This window comes from Prosopis cineraria, unplaced genomic scaffold (genome assembly GCF_029017545.1).
Source record: "Prosopis cineraria cultivar Desert tree isolate PC_DT_omini unplaced genomic scaffold, ASM2901754v1 PC3, whole genome shotgun sequence".
In the NCBI taxonomy this organism is placed as follows: Eukaryota; Viridiplantae; Streptophyta; class Magnoliopsida; order Fabales; family Fabaceae; genus Prosopis; species Prosopis cineraria.
The window spans coordinates 34,347,406-34,366,720 of NW_026555334.1; the positions used below are offsets into that span (position 1 = coordinate 34,347,406).

Here is a 19,315-nt window from a genome sequence, read left to right on the forward strand (position 1 = left end):
AGCAGCCATTTGGGTTCCCACACTTGATTACTCAAGTGTGTTTAGAGAAGAAGGTTCCCACTTATCCGAAGGATCTCATGCTTCCTCCTTTGCCAAAGTTCAATTATAGAGAAATTCGATATGCTGAGGGACCAAGAGGGGTACCAGATCAAGCTACGGATGGCAGGAGGCATATTGATCCACCTCATGTTGAGCCTACATTGAGCAACCTTATAGCACTCATCCAGAACATGCATGAGGGCCTCCAGAGCCAGCTGGATCGGATTGACTTCAGGCTCCACCACATTGAGCTATTCTTGCATCAGAGATTTCAAATGGACTTGCTTGAGGAAGAAGAGGCGGCCAATACTGATGTTGGCCAAGACTCAGACACTCACGCTGACTAGCTTCACCCCTCTTTACTTACTGCCTTTTATTTCTGTTTTTAATTCTAATTAGCTATTGATTAGTTCTTTTTGGGTAAATATGGTTAGCCATGATCTTCTGATATCTTTTGTGCAGGGCTAACTTTGATCTTTTTGTAGCTAATATGTGATACCTTGACTAATCTCTTGCAACTAATTACTCTATGATAATTTATGTATATGCTGGTGTAGTTAGTTGTATTTTTAGATTGCCTATGGATATATCTCAATTATACTGTTACAGGTTTCTAAATTTTTGTGTCTCTCATACACCTTCTTTTTTGTTGTTAAGTTGCATGAGAGAGGGCCCTCATTTTACCTTTTTGACAGTGCGAACACTGTTCAATTTAAGTTTGGGGGTGAGAGTATTATTTTGGTTGATTTGACATGAACTTCAATTTTGAAACTTAGATATTTATTCTTCCTCTTTTTTGAAATTTAAGCTAGATTGAGAAATTATTTATTGAACAAAATGCGTGATCCAATGATAGAATGTTGCTTAAACTGTATGTTTTATAGGAAGTTGTGATAAATATTTTGGCATGCTTGATTTGCAGGGTTAAGGCTTGCTTTCTAATAATTTGTGAAATTTTTTTTTTTTTGCACTTTTGAACCAGACAATGATTTGAATGCCTCTATTAGGAAATTTTGTGGCAAGTTTATGTGCATTTTCTTTCTCAATTGAGAAATTCTAGAACCTATCTTGGAATCTCTTGAGGCATTTTAATCACTTTGCATGATATTAAAATATGATTTGGGCATTCTTTCAAATGCATTTGAGCCTTTCAAGCCTACCTATTGCATCATTTCCACTTGAACCCTTTTTTGAGCCTGGAATTGAAAATCTTATGTATTTTTTTTTTGAAACCTACATTAAACCCTAGCCTCTACAACTTAAAAAACCATGAACTACCTTACTCTTGAGATAAGTGATAAAAAAAATTATTGTGCCAATGGGGAAGATTGGTTTAGTTATTCAAGGAGGTGTTGTTCTTGTAAATTTGGGTGTAAGGAATGGAAATAAAGTTTGGAATTTTACTAATTGTGCTCCTAAAAAAAGTATAAAAAAAGTAGAAATATACATGAAAAAAAATTGCAATTAAAAAAAAAGAGTTTCAATATCAATAAATTTGGAGTACAAGGAATCGTATTTGGGATAAGTTTGGGGGAAAGTATTTGGCTAGCAAGGATGGAATGGTTGGCTTTTCATTGTCATTTATCTCAAGTTCTTTGAATTCCATTTATCCTTTCATTTTAATAAACCCAAAACCTTCGGCCACGCTACAAGCTTACAAAGCCCCATTGATTTTGAATTATGCGAAGTGATCTTTTAGCGGAGATAGAAGAAGAATTTAGGCATATGAAGTCTTGATATTGAGCTTGTTCCATGCATATTGAGTTATTACATTTTGACTTGATAGTTGCAGGAAAATCATTCTCTGGTCTCACACACACACATTTCTAAATTGTTGGAAAGCATGATCTTAATTTGTGAATTGGGCATTCCTTTATATTTCACTACTATCCTCTTTAATATATATTTGGAGCAACTAGTGAGGATATTTTCATGTATGCTTAGTAGATGAATAATTGGTCAATCTAGTTGTTTTATTACTTGTTTTATTCGAGGACGAGTAAAAATCTAAGTTTGGGGGTGTGTTAATCTCTAGAAGTTTATGTTATTTCATCACATTTTCCTTAGATTCCAGTCCATTTGGTTTATTTGTTTTTGTTTTTATTGCCCAATTTAGGAAAATTTGCATTTTATTTTGAGCTTGTGTTCTTGGCTTTAATTTGATATTTTTAGCCTAATTTCATGTTATTTTAATTAGAAGCATTTTTGGAGTTTTGTGAATGTTTTTGGAAGGCTTTTGGATGAAGAAATCAAGAGTAAAATGAATGATTTTTGTTAGCTATAAAAATAGTGCAAAACTGCCAAAGTCGTGACTTTCGTTAGCAACTTTCATTGCTGTCAGAAAAATGCTGCGTTTCATTTATCATAAATTAGTTGGTTAAGACACATATAAGTTGAGAGCTCAACCTAAAATGCATTCTTCAGACTTTTGGCCCCTTTTGGAGCTTGGTTGTGCTAGGGTTTGGGCATTGGAAGAGTTGGGATTAAGAGATTGAAGCTTTGAAGACATTTGGAGCTCATTTTCTTCGGTTTTCTATTCCTCTTCCCTTTCCTCTCTTGTAATCTGAAATGAGTCCACTTATTTTGTATATTTGTAGCTTGTGGATGATTATGAGTAGCTAAACCCTTTGTTCTAGGATTATTTGAAACCCTTGTATGGATTAATACTATATTTCTCCTCTCTTTTTGTGATTAATGATATATGTGTTTATTTTACTCTTTCCTTAATCTTCTACTTGATTGGCCACCATTTAGATGTTAGGTTCACTTAATTGATGCTTGAGAGGGCTAGGTTGAGTGTAGAACTTGGGTAAAATTGTGTAAGAACTTGATATTTGTATGTTGAATGGATGGTTTTGCTAGTAAGATAGAGATATACTTGCTAGCCTTGCATAGCCACATTAGGGTTGGCGTTTAAAATTGAGTTTTATTAATTGTAACAAGAGATTGGGCAATTAATTTAACTAAACACTTGTTCGTGAATTGAGAGAGCTTGTCCAAGTATTTTTAGAACCCTAGGTTAGCACTTATTTTCATTAAAAGCATTTATGAGAGGAGGTAATTTTAGTGTTATGAAATGCAAGGGGGACAATTAATCCTAAATCCTAAATTGTGTTGGAAGTTTGTGAATCACTCACTTTTCTTTATTTTCTAGAGTTAATTTCATTTGCAAAATCATTTTCACCTAATTTTGTGTAGCTCAACTTGATCAAATTTACTTCATCTTTTGCTTAATCATTGTTTTTGAACAAATCCTCGAGGGAACGATACTTTACTTTCATTATATTACTTGCTACGATCTGTACACTTGTGGTGAGCAACACTTGTTATACTTACTTTGCATCCTTTCTGCCATGTCACTCAATAAAGAATTAGATTCAACTGCAGTTGAATCCAATCGTGTCTTGATTGCAACTATATTTTGAAAGCATGTGTTTGATGTGACATAATTTGATCCAGAAAATTGAAGAGTCATAGTATAAAACAACTCCCAAAAGATAAGAAATTCCTTTGCCACACTCCAATCATAAGCATTAGGAGGTTTAACTATACCTTCATCACTATCATGATCATCAAGCTCATCTTCATCCTCCTCTTCCATCCTATCAATAAAACTTGAGCTAGAAGACAGTTTAACTTTCTTTTTGAAGAAGTTCTTGTAATATTGATCCTCATCCTCCATTCTATCAAAGACCTCAGTGAACTTATTGGCATTCTACAACATGATATATGTTGAATTCCACCTATTACGACAAAAAAAGATTTAAATGTTAGGAAAAATTACATATCATAATGCAAACAATCATAATTTAATAATAATATAAATTATCTAGTGGGATAATCCATGGTAAGAAGACTCTTTAAATCAATTCTCAATTTTTCAATAAGCTCCTTGAATTTTTTAAGCCTACCAGGAGAAGATTTAACAAACTTGATTGCATGCCGAATAAGTTCAATAGATTGATTCATATCTTTAAGGCCTTCTGAAATGATTAAATTCAAAATATGAGCAACACACCGCATTTGCAAGAATTCTCCATCACAAACTAGACCTCCCAAATCCTTCAAATGCTTCTTTAAAAATACAATGGCAGAATCATTAGAAGAAGCATTATCAACTGTAATTGCAAATACTTTCTCAATACCCCCATAGAATAAGCATCCCTCAATTTCATTGCCAATGGTATCCCCTTCATGGTTTTCTACCACACAAAAATTCAAAATTCATTTCTGTAATGTCCATTCTTCATCAATCCAATGAGCTTTCAAACACATGTAGTTGGAATTTTGAATTGAAGTCCAACAATCTGTGGTGAGTGACACACGAACTTTAGATTTTTTAAAATACCTCTTCAAACGTCTTGCTTCTTCTAGATATATCTTGTAGCACAACTTAGCCATAGTGGTGCGAGAAGGGAATGTAAATCTTGGTTCAAGCACTTCTAACATTTTTTTAAAAACCTTGCCCTTCCACAACTCGAAATGGCATCTCATCCAAAATGATGAATTCAACAACTGCTTTTTTACATCGTTCTGCATCATACGGTTGATGAGTCATTGATTTACCAAAAGAAGCAGAGAATAAGGACTGTCCTACCTTGGCTTTGTTTGGATTCTTTGGGTAAGAATCAAAATGTCACCAAAGGTTCTTAGTCCCAGTTTTAAAAGAATGGCTTGCAAAATCCTTTCCATAATAGTTGCATTTAGCTCGATGCTCACCTTTTTTATTTATAAATTTTTCATAATGATTCCACATTTCAGATGTTGCACTTCTTTTTCATTTAGGAGGTGGAGCATCTTCAGCTTGGGAAGCCCTAAGTTCAGTAGGTGCTGTTAGGATGGTGGTGGTATTGGGAGCTTTAGATTCATGTGCCCCTTCCATAGCTTGCACATTTTCCATAGTAACTTTAAAAGTAAAAACTATACAGCAACCAAACCAAATCAATCACAAACACATTTGGTACTAGGTACATCACATTAACCAAAATATCAACAAAATTATAAGTTTTCAATACTGCGTGCGTGCATCTGCTAGGCTGCTAGCAGAGTAGAACCTACATAGAGCGTGTCCATAAATACAATATATTTGTTTCAATACAGTTACTGTGAGGCATTTCTATTTGTATAAAATAAGTTATACAACAATACATTCAAAATAGCCACAAACATCAGATCGCAGTAAGTGCTTCATGTCCTTAATCATGGCAGGACCATATCAGTTCATGCTAGAAAAGCCATGCAGCCAGACAAATCAACACATAAGTAAATGAGTAAAAAATTTATGATTCATAGAAGCAATGGTTTTTGAGCATTTAGACGGCATTAACTTGCTATTGATTGCATCAATTACCACATTCAAATATCAAGAATTTTAAATCCTTTTTCACGCCATATAAAGGAATCAAAATGAGGTCTTTCCATATTTATGAAAAGTCAAAACCATAGATAGAAAAGAAGGTTCAGCAAGTCTTTTTATTTTTCTATTCACTAAGGAAAAAAACAGCTATGGAGTTCAACTTCCTGTGAAATGAACCCATGGTGCATTTGCAAAGAAGAAGAAAAAGAAGAAGCAATTATCAACAGAGGAGCCTGGAGGTTGAACCTGGAGCTGGAGCGTGCTGCTGCGTCTACGTGCATGCGACTATTAGTAGAGTAAAGCTGTGGTTGATGCTGGAGGTGGAAGCCTAGGGCGTGCATCTGCTAGCTAAAGATGGAGGAAGGCAAACGACGTACGTCTGCTAGCTAGAGGCCTGGAACTGGAGGAAGGATGAGAATCTCGCACAAGCCGCGATGAAGATCAGGTGAACAGTGGAGAAATTGGCCAGGCGAACTTGTAAAGTGGTAGATGCCGGACAGAACGACAAAGCTAGGGCACTGGTGAAGGGCGCCGCCACTGATAACAGCTGAAGCAGTCTCAACTCTTATGGGCGAAGACAAAGATGATCTCACGGTGTCACACTGGTTACGGGTAGACAAATGACGAGGTGAGGGTTCTGAACTTTTGATTTCTGGAGCAATGGACTGGAGCTTATCAGCTTAGGAGGACTGGATTGATTTAAACGACTGGACGAGGTCACAAGGCGTGGATTCTGTTCTGACTCTAGATTTTGGAGCTTAGACTGGATCACTGGATGGTAGCACTAGCAGACCACACTGGACTAAAGTCTGCCAAAGAATATATATATATAATATATACGAGCGGGTATTGTAACATCCTGATTTTTTATATAATAAAGAAATTGTGGAATTTAGGTTTTGAGAAAAAAATGATAATAATAGGAATTTATATTATTTGAGGTTATTTAGAAATAATATTATAGTTAGGTATTTAATTATGAATTTAAAAATTTAAATTTAAAATCACATAAGCAATATTTAGTTAAGATATAATACATAAATAATTTTTTTTATGTATGTGTTGAAAAAAAAAAGAGAAGATAGAAGGAACAAAAAAAAAGGGGTGGAAGGTTGTTGTTTTTAAGTCCCACATTGGTTAGATGAGGGAAGAGAAGAGGTGCCTTCATGTATAAAAAGGAGGGGGTGTGTGCATTAGGAAGCATGAGAGACTAAGATGCAATTTAGAGAAAATTGCAACTTTTGGCCCAAAGGTTTGAATAATTAAATTCAAACCTATAGTTTTTTTTTAATATAATTTTGGGACTCACAATCCCATTTTTATATTATTTTTCTCTCTTCCTCTCACGTTGCTCGGCGTTTTCTCGCAAGGGGGGATTATTTTCTTTTTCTTCAGGTATGTTCTAACTTTCCTGTTTAGATTAGCATTTAAAAATTTATTTAATTACAAAATTAATTTTATAGTTATTTTCTAAATAATATTAGCTTTCTAGTGATATGATTATTTTGTAGGATAGAGTAAATATTTTAATTAGGATTTTTCTATAGGATAATTAATCTGATGATATAATGGATTAAAAATATAGGTTAAAACTCTTAGGGATATAATAAATATTATAGAATATTTTCTTGAGGTTGAAACTCATGTTTAAGAATTTTTGAGTTAAAATCTAGATTTATATGATTGAATTTATGTGGAATCTGAGATGTAGGGATAAACCTATGATTATTAAATATTTATTTAAGTATGAATAGGTATTTTTGAGGTTATAAAAAGGTGATTTGAGGCTTCAGGATAATTTTAAAATTTAATTTATTTTTGGACAAATTTTTAGAATATAGAAGGATGAAATTGTGATACTAGAAGTGATTTGAGGATAAAAAAAATAGTTTATTAGGGTATGAGAATTTTAGAAAAGAATTTGGGAAGTTAAATGAGGCATAAATCTTAAATTAGTATTAATATGGATTATAGATCTAAGACTTTCTAACTATTTAAATTAGAGTTATTTATTTTAATGTAAAATTAATATATAGTATTGTGAAATAATTATGTAGATTATATTGACAAAGATAGTGGTGAAAAAGGAGTTGTGAAGGGGAACTTGTTATTCAAGACACAAGGTAACCATTATTAATGTGTTGTGATGGGTGTGTTTGTGAATGATTATGTGTTGTTTTATTGTTTGGAAAAATTATAAATTATTGAAAATAAATACTGTTATATACTTCTGTGAAATCATTGCCAAGTGGGTTAAAAATTTATTTTTTGTTTATCATGATGAGATATTATTGTTCGGATATATTTCTGTTTGGATATTTGAATGATGCATGACTTGTCAGGGTATTTTAATGTATGGTGTTAATGGGAATTTCTGTTCGGTTAATTATTATCACGTGGTAAGCCCTCATTGGACCCAATGAGTGGCGTGTCGCTTGGTCCAACTCACCTTTGGCCGGGTGATTTGGCATCCGAGCATGGCGAAAGGAGGATATAAGGTGTAGTCATGCAAATTAAATACTTGTTCGGTTTGTTTGAAAGTATTGTTCGGTTAAATGTTTGTGTGCCCACTTAGCAATCGCATGATTAGTTACATCCGCATGCATCATTACATATTAATTTTTGATTACTGGGACTTTTAAGTCTCATTCCCCATGGTTAACATTTTTACAGGAGCGAGTTCGGCCAAGAAAGCACCAGAGGTGTAACTATGGTGTATGAGACACCATCTTTTACGTTGCCTCTTATTTTGGATTATACAATGTATCTTGTGCCAACTTAGGACATATCTTCTTTGTGAAGCATGTAAACTCTAATCCTTTTTATTAAAAGTATTTATATGACCAAGAGGATTATATCTGTCCCTCTTGATTCATGACCTGATTTAAATATCATGCCATGAGGATCCTATCTGTCCCTCATGGTTCTAATTGTTTTTTTTGAGATATTTTAAGACCTGTGGTATATTGTCTTGGATGTACCATGGTAGAAATTTTTCTACCATGATAAGGGTATGATAAGGGTTCAATGAAAAAAAAATGATTTATTGAATTAATGATTTGCGAAAAATCAGTTTGTAAATTTGAGGGTGTTACAGGTATGGGCCATCCGAGGGCTAACCCGTTACCCTCCCGTTTATACTTATACGAGTATTACCTGCCCGTACCCATTTTCCTTCCCTTACTAAACGGGTATGGGTTAACCCATTTATAAAACGGGTCAGGCGGGTTGACGGGTTTTCGGGTATATTGCACACCCCTACCACGGCGCATGGTGTTTAAGCCGTAATGCGTGGCACAAAGAGCAACACTCCGCGATGCAGCGTGCACGAGCCATGGTGCATTGTCTTATATCACAGTATATGTTTTGTTTTTCAACTGTCTTCAAATTCTTTTACTCCTTTAAGGTATTCCATGTTTTTGAAACTTGCTTTTACTCTAATATAAATGATTTGATTATTTTAAACTCATTGTTATTTAAAAAACTTGGGATCCCTTGAATTTAGACAAAATCTTGGTAATCATTTTTATGTATTAATATTTTGATTACCATGAGTTCTAATGTTAGATGTGTTTAGTAGAGTGAGATTTTACACAGGCTGCGTGGATGCCAACTATCTCACAAACATAGTTACTTAAACTAATCATATTGTGTCATCTAATCCCACAACATTCCTTTCAATTTAGTATTTATTGCATTTCATTCAAAACATGTGTTCAACCTAAAGTTGAAGTGCTAGCCCAAAACTAAGAAGAAGAGGTAAAACAAATAACATGACATTCCCAAGAAACATGGCTTAATCTATTTCTAGAAAAAGGGTGCGCCATGCATGAGCCCAGCGCAACTCTCAAGATTTAGGATAATTAAATGTGAGAGACCATTGAATGGATATGGTGTTACGTGTTATGAATCTCATGGGATTGTGTTGAGTAATCCCTAATATTTCTTGAACAAGCTTTAAATCTCATGGGAGTAACAGTCTTAATCAAATGTTTTTTAAAGGACTAGAGGACCATGGAAAAAAAAGGGTCATCATCAAGAATCAACAACACTTTATCATTTTTAAACAGAGCTAATTTACTTTTCAGATTTACTTTGTAGTCTTAGAATCACTTTCAACTCTAAGATGCAGTCAAAGCAATTGTGTACTTTTGTTTTTCACCATTAATCAAAATATAGATTTATTTTGATCTCTTTGCATCTTCACATTTAGGTAAACAGTGGTTAAGAAAGTCTAAAGACCTCATGGCTATTTTTGAGACTCATTATGGTATTTATTATTTCCTTAAGTAACAATATGAAAGATTTCATAATTACAATTACAATTGCATTCCCACCCTCACAAATACTTTGACCACCACCATGCCCAATCATTATTGATTAAAAAATGACAAAAAAATCATGACCTAGAAATTACCTCTATTACAATACACAAGTAAAAGAGTAAATTAGTCTCAAAATTATATATTCAAGCAGAAACCTTAAAATTTTTTAGTATAATATTTTTCTTCAACTTTTAAAAATAGTGTAATTTAACCCTTATCATTAACAAAAGGGTTAAGAATTATTTTTGCTCCTCTACTTTACTCAAAGAGCCACTAAAGATCTTAAACTTAACTATTAATTAATTATATTTTGTCAACATTTAAGATTCCTTCATTCATCACCTTGATATTAAAAATATTTAATATTCATAGGTCATTAATGGATCCCACTATTTTTTTAACACTTTTATTAGATTAAAAGTTATTTTTGCTCTTCAACTTTTATTCGAAAGGGTTAGTGAACACCTTCAACTCAAATATTTTATAATAAAAAAATTTTAAAAATGTAATGTGAGACTCATTAATAATGAGAAAACGATAAGGTAATAAGGGGCAATCTTTAAAATTGAGGAACAGAATTAACTTATAATTAAGTTTAGGATTTTCAGTGATTTTTTATGTAAAGTTAAAGGAAAAAATTGACCTTAAACCCTTAACAAAAATTAACTTTGACTACTAATTGACTAAAAATGATAGAAAATATTTTTAAATTACAAAAAAGGATTAATAATTTGTTCTTGATTCTTTTTTGTTATTTTTATATCATTGTAATTTTTGAGTATTTTTGTTCTTTTTTATAATTTTTGAGAGTTTTTTCTATTATTTTTTAATTAACTAATAGTTAAAATTAATTTTTATTAATGATAGAAGTTAAATTGTATTATTTTTAAAAATAAAAAAAATGTCACACAAGATAATGAGTTTAAAATTTTAAATGATCTTAAACTAATATTTAAAAGGCTAATTTATCATTTAACTTTGTAATATATAATTGTCAATTATATAAATATATATGTATGTGTGTAATTAGATAATGGATAAAAAAAGTGAGAGATTTGTGTGTCACTAGTCATTACAATGATCAATAGGCATCTGACGCGAGGACACAAATCTTTCCAGAAAGGAAATTAATAATTACATGGACAAAGCTTCGTCCCTTTGATGCATCCGGGGAAGGTTGCATCTCATGTTTTGGAAATACTTTGACCTAAACAAAGGAAAGGAAGATGCAAAAGCCTCAGAGTTACACGTAGCCACTGAATGTGCTCTGTATACATATAGATCTTCCAGATGCTCATCATTTATTTAAAAATCTTGACCCAAAACAAAGGTTGCTTCTTATAAAGTGCGTGTGTGTTTGGATACAGATCAATTTTTCAATTAATTATCCAAACACCAATTATTCAAAAAATTGATTTTTTTTCTCAAAAGATTGATTTTTTCCTAAAGCTATAAGATTCAGCTTCTATGTCTTTTGTTACAAAGTTATATGAAAAAATTATCAGAAAGGACTAAAAAAATTATAAAAAATACACAAAATTTAATAAAAATAAAACTAAACTTTCTTCTCTTTTTTTTTAATAAAATTTAAACTTTAAATTCTTAAAAAAGTTCTAGCATAAGTTCCTATCAACTACCATCCTCTACTTAGCATTTGTTATAAAATTAATTTAAATAAAATATTAATTGGTAGAGAAAAATTAATTTAATTTAATTTAAAATTGAGAGTCATACAAAGATTATTATAAAGGTTCAAAAATAGAGAGATTTTGCTTCATTTGTTACATTATTACATTTTTTTATGTTACTAAAATTTCTGAGCAGTGCTTAACATATTCATCAAATATGGCTTATATTTGTAATATCAGTAGATATTAATTTATACATCATCATCTTCATTAGTTATTGTAAAATTAATGTTTGGTATTTAAGAATTAAATCATTCTCTTTTATTAAATTTATTTGAACTAAGATATATTAAGTTATTTATTTATGTAAATTAAAATTGTTAATATTAATATAATTTAAATTTTTATCATTAATCAGATATATAATTTAAATAATATATTTTACTTTTTAAATTTTAGATACACATTTATCAATAATTTAATTTTAAAAAGTAATGTCTTTTATGATAATTTATACAGTTAAAATTGATTCTGAATAAATCATCTAAATATTTTCAATCCTATTAAAATTAATTTTAAAAAATAGTATTTAAATAAATTATATTATAATATAATTAATTATAATTAAAATTTATTATTTAATTAATTATTTTTATAATTTATTACACCTAATTAAAATTTAAACGGACACTGACACATTGCCTCTGAAGTAGTGCTAGCTAGTTCCGCAATTTGATGCCACATTTGACTAGAAATCGCGTTTGATGGGAAAACGCACCTGATACAGATAAATGGGTTTATAACGAATCATTCTTTCAAAATATTTTCAGTCGCTCATGATCTTGTGTTATACCATGCGTGTCATTGCGTGGTTCTAACAACGCTTTAGAATCAGAGGCCGCATAAAGGCCAGAAATTATAACAATACAGAATAATGATAATCATTTCAAATTTCATCATTAATTATTAGAGTGGAGAATATTAGAAAGGAAATTGGGAACGGTGGTGCTCATTGCTTAGAGGTCGCTAATTAATGGCTCCCTTTTTTTGCGTAAATTTATTATTCATTTTTGTATAACAAATCAAAAGGATTCACTAATGGTTCTTTGTAGCAATCATAACTTAAAACTCGCAAAGAAGTAAAATAGGTCGGAAAATTTAAAACGCATTGGTCAATGCTGCCAAAGAAAATATGGGTGGGTTTAGATCGGGTAGGGTTTTGCAATGAACCCAAGTGTACGTACCCACAAACCAACATCATAAGATTGAAATTTCCACAATGATTATAGATATATATAGCTAGGTAGGTGCACGTGCTTGCCTGTTAAAAGCTGTAATAAATAACAAGGTGACTTCAATGTAAGTAAGATATGAAAAGATGTGGTAACATGCTCATGAATCATGAGGACCGTGATTCAACTGGGTCGCAAAACGTAGAGAATCTTACACCCCTCCACGGTAATACCCGTGATCTAACAAACGCATGACTGTCAGATATCATTCAGATTTTTTATTTTATTTGAGCTTTCCCAATAAGCACGAGAGAGAGTGGGAGAGAGAGAGAGGGTTTTCTTTTTCTTTTTGTTTTGTTTTTTTTTCTGACTTGCAGAACCAGAAAATTCATTTCATGATCAAAAGACACAGATGCAGTGAAGATTCTCAGTGGTGAGGAGACGACTGGCAATCCAACAATAAAACAGCCTTGTGCCTTGTGGTTGTGGGTTTTACACAGCGCTCGTGATCAACTTGTAATGAAAGTCAAATCAATTTGTTAATTAATGATCGAGAATGAATATGAGATGCGCAATTTTGAACGCTTTCACATAGGCGTCAATGTGCTGGTGTATTATCAAACAGACAAAGATAACTGGGGAGGATTGCAATGGACAAGACACAAGGACCACTTGGCACGTACACGAACACATGAAATAGCATCAAGTTCAGAGAGAGAGAGAGAGAGAGAGACTGAACTTATTATATATTTGATTATTATTATTTTTTTGTGGATAAAGTATTTGATTTGATTGCACTTTGTTAGGATCATTCTATGGGCTTGTCTGTTTATGACAAAGGATCGCTAAAGCCCAATTTGGATTGTAACAAAAACAAATCAAAACCGCCAACAAAGAAGTGTATAGATCTCCTAATTATTCAAATGTATTCTTTTTTTTTTTCCTTTTAGAAAAAGCCCAATCATTAATTTTTGATTCCATGCATTGGCTGGAGCAACGCAAACATAATCCAAGAACGAAGCCGGAGCCAGCCATATCCTAAACAAATATAACGCGATCAAAACAAAAGTCACCATGGACATTCGATAGAGTTGATAAAAATTATTATTATTATATATTTCTCAAGGCGAAGGTTTGAATTTTAAAGAATGACATAATAATTAATGTAAGATATTTCAGGATGCCGGATGATGTGTATATATATATATATATATATATAAAGGTCAAAGGATGTGCCATTGGGCAGATGGCCAACAAATCAAATCTGAAGTTTTAAGTGCATCGTAATGTTACTTCAGGCTCCTTTTGACAATGATTTCAGACGTGAAGTCAGGACTTCGGCGTTATTTTTTATGTCCGCCCCAACTTAAAAATTTACTTTTTTTGGGGCATTTTCATAGTTCCACTAAAATTTCGAAAGCAACTAGTACAAGATTATATTATTTTTATACATTCAGTTTCTTGAACATAATATTTTGAGTATTTTTTATTGAATCCCTCAATTAAATTTTCATAATTAAAAAAAACTTTTCTTAAATAAGTTTTGTACGGTCCCTCTGGGAGACAAGCATAATAAATTGGGAAAATCACACTAAGATCCCATAAAAAATTTTAATTACCAAAAATAAATTTTGATATGTATTTAAAATACCCTTATTTAAAACAAAGAATCAGTTACAATTAAATACCTATCGTGAACCCGTGTAGGACACTGAAATGATGCCTTCCAAAAGAACCTTGGGCGACCTCTCGAATCTACCGAACAAATAACTCTTATATTCATCAACAATGCCTAGAACAGAACGGTGGGATGCCGACACACCCAATTTGGAGCCAGTGCTTTACAGCCCGAATAAAAGCTTGTGGGTGAGAGAGTTAAGGTCATGGCAGGCACCTCCATTATCAGAATGCATCACTCAATTTCAACTGTGCTTCCTAATGGCAAAATATGGGTTCGTGGAATCAACACTCAAAATTTACAGGCATGTTGATAAATACCCAACGGAGACTGGAATTGAGAACTTCTCCCCTCCTATCTTCATGAGTTCTTTATGAACCGGAGACAAGTGGTGATGCCTGCGACTAACCGCTAAGAGGGAGAGTTCTCGACCCTAATACCATGAGTGGTGATGCATGGAGCCCAAATATTTTGCACCCCTTAGTTTAGCTTTAAAGATATTTGGATTCTAAAAAAATTTAAAATATATTCAGCTGAAACTTAAAAAAGTGTTGCACCTCTTAACCCAAGTTCCTAGTACTGTCACTGATTGGTCGGCAAGGGAAAGAATATTAGCACTGGCAACGGATCCTCTTACAATTATTTTGAAAGGATAATCTTCGACCATGGCAAAGATGATGGAAATGGAAATGGCTCTCCCGGGTCTCCAGACAGCACAAGATTCACATCTGATGTGTGTGGCGTAGTTAAAATACTCTTATTTAATGGCAACTGATTCTTTTTTTAAATAAATTTATTTTAGTAAATGCATATCAAAATTTAATTACTATCAAGCCCATGAGACTTGAGAATTATTTTTCAATTTGGTGGGCCTTCTTGGTGATTAGAATCTCTATGGGATCTTGTGATTTTCCCTCATAAGTTTGACAAGCTCCGTACTGATTGGAGCGCATCATAGTGTGGTGCGTTGCAGCCAGGGAATAATCCCCACAGCAGATAAGGCAACTTATATAAACGAGAGGTGGATAAAATCAACGAGATTAACTTCCGATTTTCCAGTACCATGGTGGTTTTAAAATCCACTCCTCCACTATCATCACTCCAAACCAATCTAATTCTTTTCTTCAACCTCTCATCCAAGCACACTTCGTCTTCTCTTCTGTTTCTCAGCCATGGCCACCCCACTAGACCCACTGGATCCCCCAGACTTTCCATTCGGTCTTACATGGAGAACCCCGATTCTATTTCTAATTTCGCTAACAAGGTCATCGGTTCCCTTCCCGTCGTCGGCCTGATAGCAAGGATCCTCGCCGACGAAGGAGGCGTTGGCGGTGACATCATCGATTTTGCTGAGTTCCGAAGGCGGGTTGGAAAGAAGTGTACCATTACTGATTCTAGAGCTTTCTATGAATTCCAAGATCGTCGAGGACGGGTAATAAGTGATACGATTCCCCTCAAAAATCAAATTCCAATGTTGGTTATTAATTTATAGTTAATCTTCGTTTTGATTCCTTTTCCTGGGTTTTCAATTATTATTGTTTGGCTGCTTCGCCACTGCTCTACCTTTTAACTATGAAAAAGGATCAGATTTACTCATATATGACAGATGATGTCACTTAACTTAGATCGATTGGATAAGTAGGCTTTGCTCATGGGACGTGATTGGCTTTATCAAAGAACTTGAGGTCTTACTAGCTGAGGTTTAGCAGATAAGCTGGATTGAAAAATTAAGACAATGAGACCTAATTATATAAATTTCTAAATCGTAAGGACTAAAGTGAAAATTTAGTAAAAATTATATAGACAAAAATGCTTAACAATTTGATTTATAAATACATCAATCCTTTTTTTAATTCTTACAACCTATCCAAGTCTGTTCAATATTTTGTTGCTCTCTAATGTTGGATATGGTATTAGTTGCTTTTGATTTTTGATGATCTAAAATTGGATTAAGAGATGCATGTGACATGTTGACTGGGTGTTAATTTACTCTGTGTAGGCGGGGGATCCTCTTTATGTTCTGTTATGCTGTTGGTTAGCAGCAGTTGGTGCTGGTCTACTCAAGTCTGAGGAGATTTTGGAAGGAGTTGCGAGACTCCGGATCTCTAATGACATTGAATTTGAAGAGCAGAACTTCATTGCCTTAATGAATGAAGCCAGAGAGGTTAGTCCATTTCCATATATGTATGCGTCACTTCGTCAGCTTCCTTATTATGTTGCTTTTGAAGGGAAACTGAAGTCGTTTGCTTTACGTCAATTAGTGATCACTATGTATCAATATCATTCCTATTATCTGGATTATATTGAGGCGTTCCATTTATGTGCATTTCATTTGCTCCTCATAAAGACTTATGAGTTATTCTTTGCATCCCAAGATTGACGAAGACTGGTAATGAATTACAAGATTTCAAGCCAAAATTCAAATTCTGATATGAAGTTTTGTTGCTAAAATTTTTCAGTTTGATTGAGAATTTAGTAGTCCAATTTTAATCCTTATAGTCTCCCTGATTCTGTTCATCATTTTTCTTTAGTTGTTGCTGAAGCTGTAGTATTTGCCTGCCTTTGATGAATGCAAGGGAGGTGCTTCTTACTGGGCACTAAATTAGTCTGGGGAGGCGGGGATCCTCTGTATGTCTTGTGTCTTGCAACACCATGTGAATTGTGACATATGACCTTTTTCTTGCATTTAATTAACGTTGTGAGGAGTTCTATTCGCCTTGGGAGGGAAGCAGGGACAGTAGTAAGAATAAAACCTAAGACATCAAATTCACTTCAATCTTAATGACCGAAGTAGGTATCATATAAGCTATTGGCTCGTTGATTGTGATAAGTGCTATTTCTTCCCCCTTGAAGGAATTGGTATGTTATTTTACCCAATAGCTTGAGAAAGAGTAAAAGCAATACTGAAATATATGACGGATGCTGTTTGCTGTTAGTTTAATTAGTGCTCCATCTGTACCCGTGTACATATAGTATAACTCTGGTCTAACCTCACCAAAAATGATATTGGAAAGTGCAGAGACGAGCGAGGCTGAAGGCTGCACCTCCTACTATCCCGATGGAGATTCGAGTTGAGAAGGCTCTTGATGCTATCTATGTCTGTTGCTTCGGGAAGGATGCTATAGAGGATGAAGACGAGAGACTGCTGATTATAATGCTGAGTGCTGTGTTTCCTTTAGTTAAGCAGCCAGAGATCCAACGGATGGTCAAAGACAAGAGACAAAGAGTAGAAGAAGGTGTTGAGGAGGACTTTGTTTCCCAGGAAAAGCCCTTACCAAAAGAAGCTGTGGAACTGCAAATGAAGGACCTTCAATTTCTTAAACAAAATAGAGACACTTGACTTAGTGATTCATGTTTCTTGGCACATTTTGCTCAGGACAAAAATGTACTGCAGAGTTCCTGTTTTTTTTTCCCCCTTTTCAAGCCAACTGACTCGACATTTATAAATCTTGTGCTGTGCTTAATGCCAGAACTTAGAAGTATTAAGTGAAATACGAAGTAGTTTCTAGAACCACTGAGCGAGCATCAGCCAATGCCGCCCCAGGGGGAGGGTGGGGATCCAGATTTTGATCTGATGCTTCAGATTTAAAATTATGCTCTGTGCCTCAAATTATAAAATATTTTTAAATAAAATCTTATATATCAATAATTCTCATTAAATATACTTAACAATTTTATTTTTTTAAAATAAAAATATAAAATTTTAAAAATATCCTTCATTTAATAACCTTAAATACACACCTAATTAGTATTAAATAAAAAGAGAGAAAGGGTAATCTTACAATAAGTTTATTTAATGAAAGATTAATATTCTCAAAGTGTCTTTTATTTTAGGATGACAAATCTCCTTTAAAAGTTTCTTATAATTTGAAATGAAAAGAATATTTTATATTTACTAAAATAAAAATTTATAAAATAATAAAAAAATTTAATAATTTTTTATTATCAATCTGGTCTAAATTTAATTTGGAGATTTCAATTTAATATTAAAATTTTAATAATTTTTATATAGAAATTATTTAGATATACTTTGCACAGTCTATATTTAAAAATTTTAATTTTAATTTTTTAAAAAATTTTCAATTTTATATATTTTAAATTTTAATATTGTATTTATCAAAACAAAAATTTGTAAAAATTATAAAAAAATTAATATTAAATTTGTATTGTGAAAATATAACTGGATAGTTAATTTCTAAAAATTTTAATAGTAAATTAGATCATTCAAATTAAATATAGACAAGATTGTTAATAAAAAAACTACTAATTTTTATAAATTTTATTTTAATGAATATAAAAAAATCAAAATTTAGATGATTTAGAATCGATGAGCACATAAGATAAGTCCATGCCTGGGCGTCCTCCAACGTTTTTATTTGTTAGCCATCTTCATCGCAACACCTTGCACTTCCATCCTTGAGGATAAATTTGGGAACTTATTGCATGTGGTTAGATAGAAAAATGGAGAACATAAAGAAGAAAGGGAATTTTTTTTTACCTTTTTTAAAATTTAATAAGTTACATATTTTCTTAAATAGCATTTCATAATTTTATATCATATTTTTTCAAAAAAAAAATGGTAACACTTATTTCGCAAAGCTTGCACAATTTTCAAGAAAATGTTATTCATTAAAACATTTTATTTAAATTTTATGACAAAACAAAAAATATGCAGTTATATTTATTCAATTGTTTATTTAAAAATTAGAAAATATAAATGTATAGTTTAATCAATATCTATGTATTACAACGTGCACAATGGATGGGAGTAATGCTTGTAAAAGCGGAGAGGGAGCTGTTGCCAAAGAGGAGAGGGGTTTAGATGTGTGTGGTAGTTATGCTGGTCACGTTGAAAGGGAAAATTTGAACTCGATACTATTCAAATCCATTTTCAATCTATAGTGTCCTAGTAAATATTTTTCAATGTAAAGTATTATGGTAAATAAAATTTTTCCCTATAGTATGGCGGTCAAATTGCCTGAAGAAAGCTTATAAGCAATTTGATATAGTTAGAATTTGTTACAAATGAAAATAGAATACAACAAGAACAAGAAGCT

The 19,315-nt window shown here is 32.6% G+C and overlaps 1 protein-coding gene and 1 long non-coding RNA gene across 2 annotated transcripts; both read left to right on the forward strand.

Moving 5' to 3' along the window:
- The first annotated feature begins 6,618 nt into the window (after positions 1-6,618).
- On the forward strand, positions 6,619-8,258 carry LOC129304953 (uncharacterized). The gene is made up of 3 exons (XR_008591815.1): positions 6,619-6,790; positions 7,453-7,518; positions 8,069-8,258. It is a non-coding gene; the product is annotated as an uncharacterized LOC129304953 (long non-coding RNA).
- A 6,968-nt stretch (positions 8,259-15,226) lies between these two features.
- Positions 15,227-17,772, forward strand: LOC129306347 (photosystem I assembly factor PSA3, chloroplastic). Its single transcript, XM_054946895.1, has 3 exons — positions 15,227-15,690; positions 16,258-16,422; positions 17,278-17,772. The coding sequence occupies exons 1-3, from the start codon at positions 15,322-15,324 to the stop codon at positions 17,596-17,598; spliced, it is 855 nt and encodes a 284-aa protein (XP_054802870.1). The 5' UTR covers positions 15,227-15,321; the 3' UTR covers positions 17,599-17,772.
- The last annotated feature ends 1,543 nt before the right edge of the window (positions 17,773-19,315 follow it).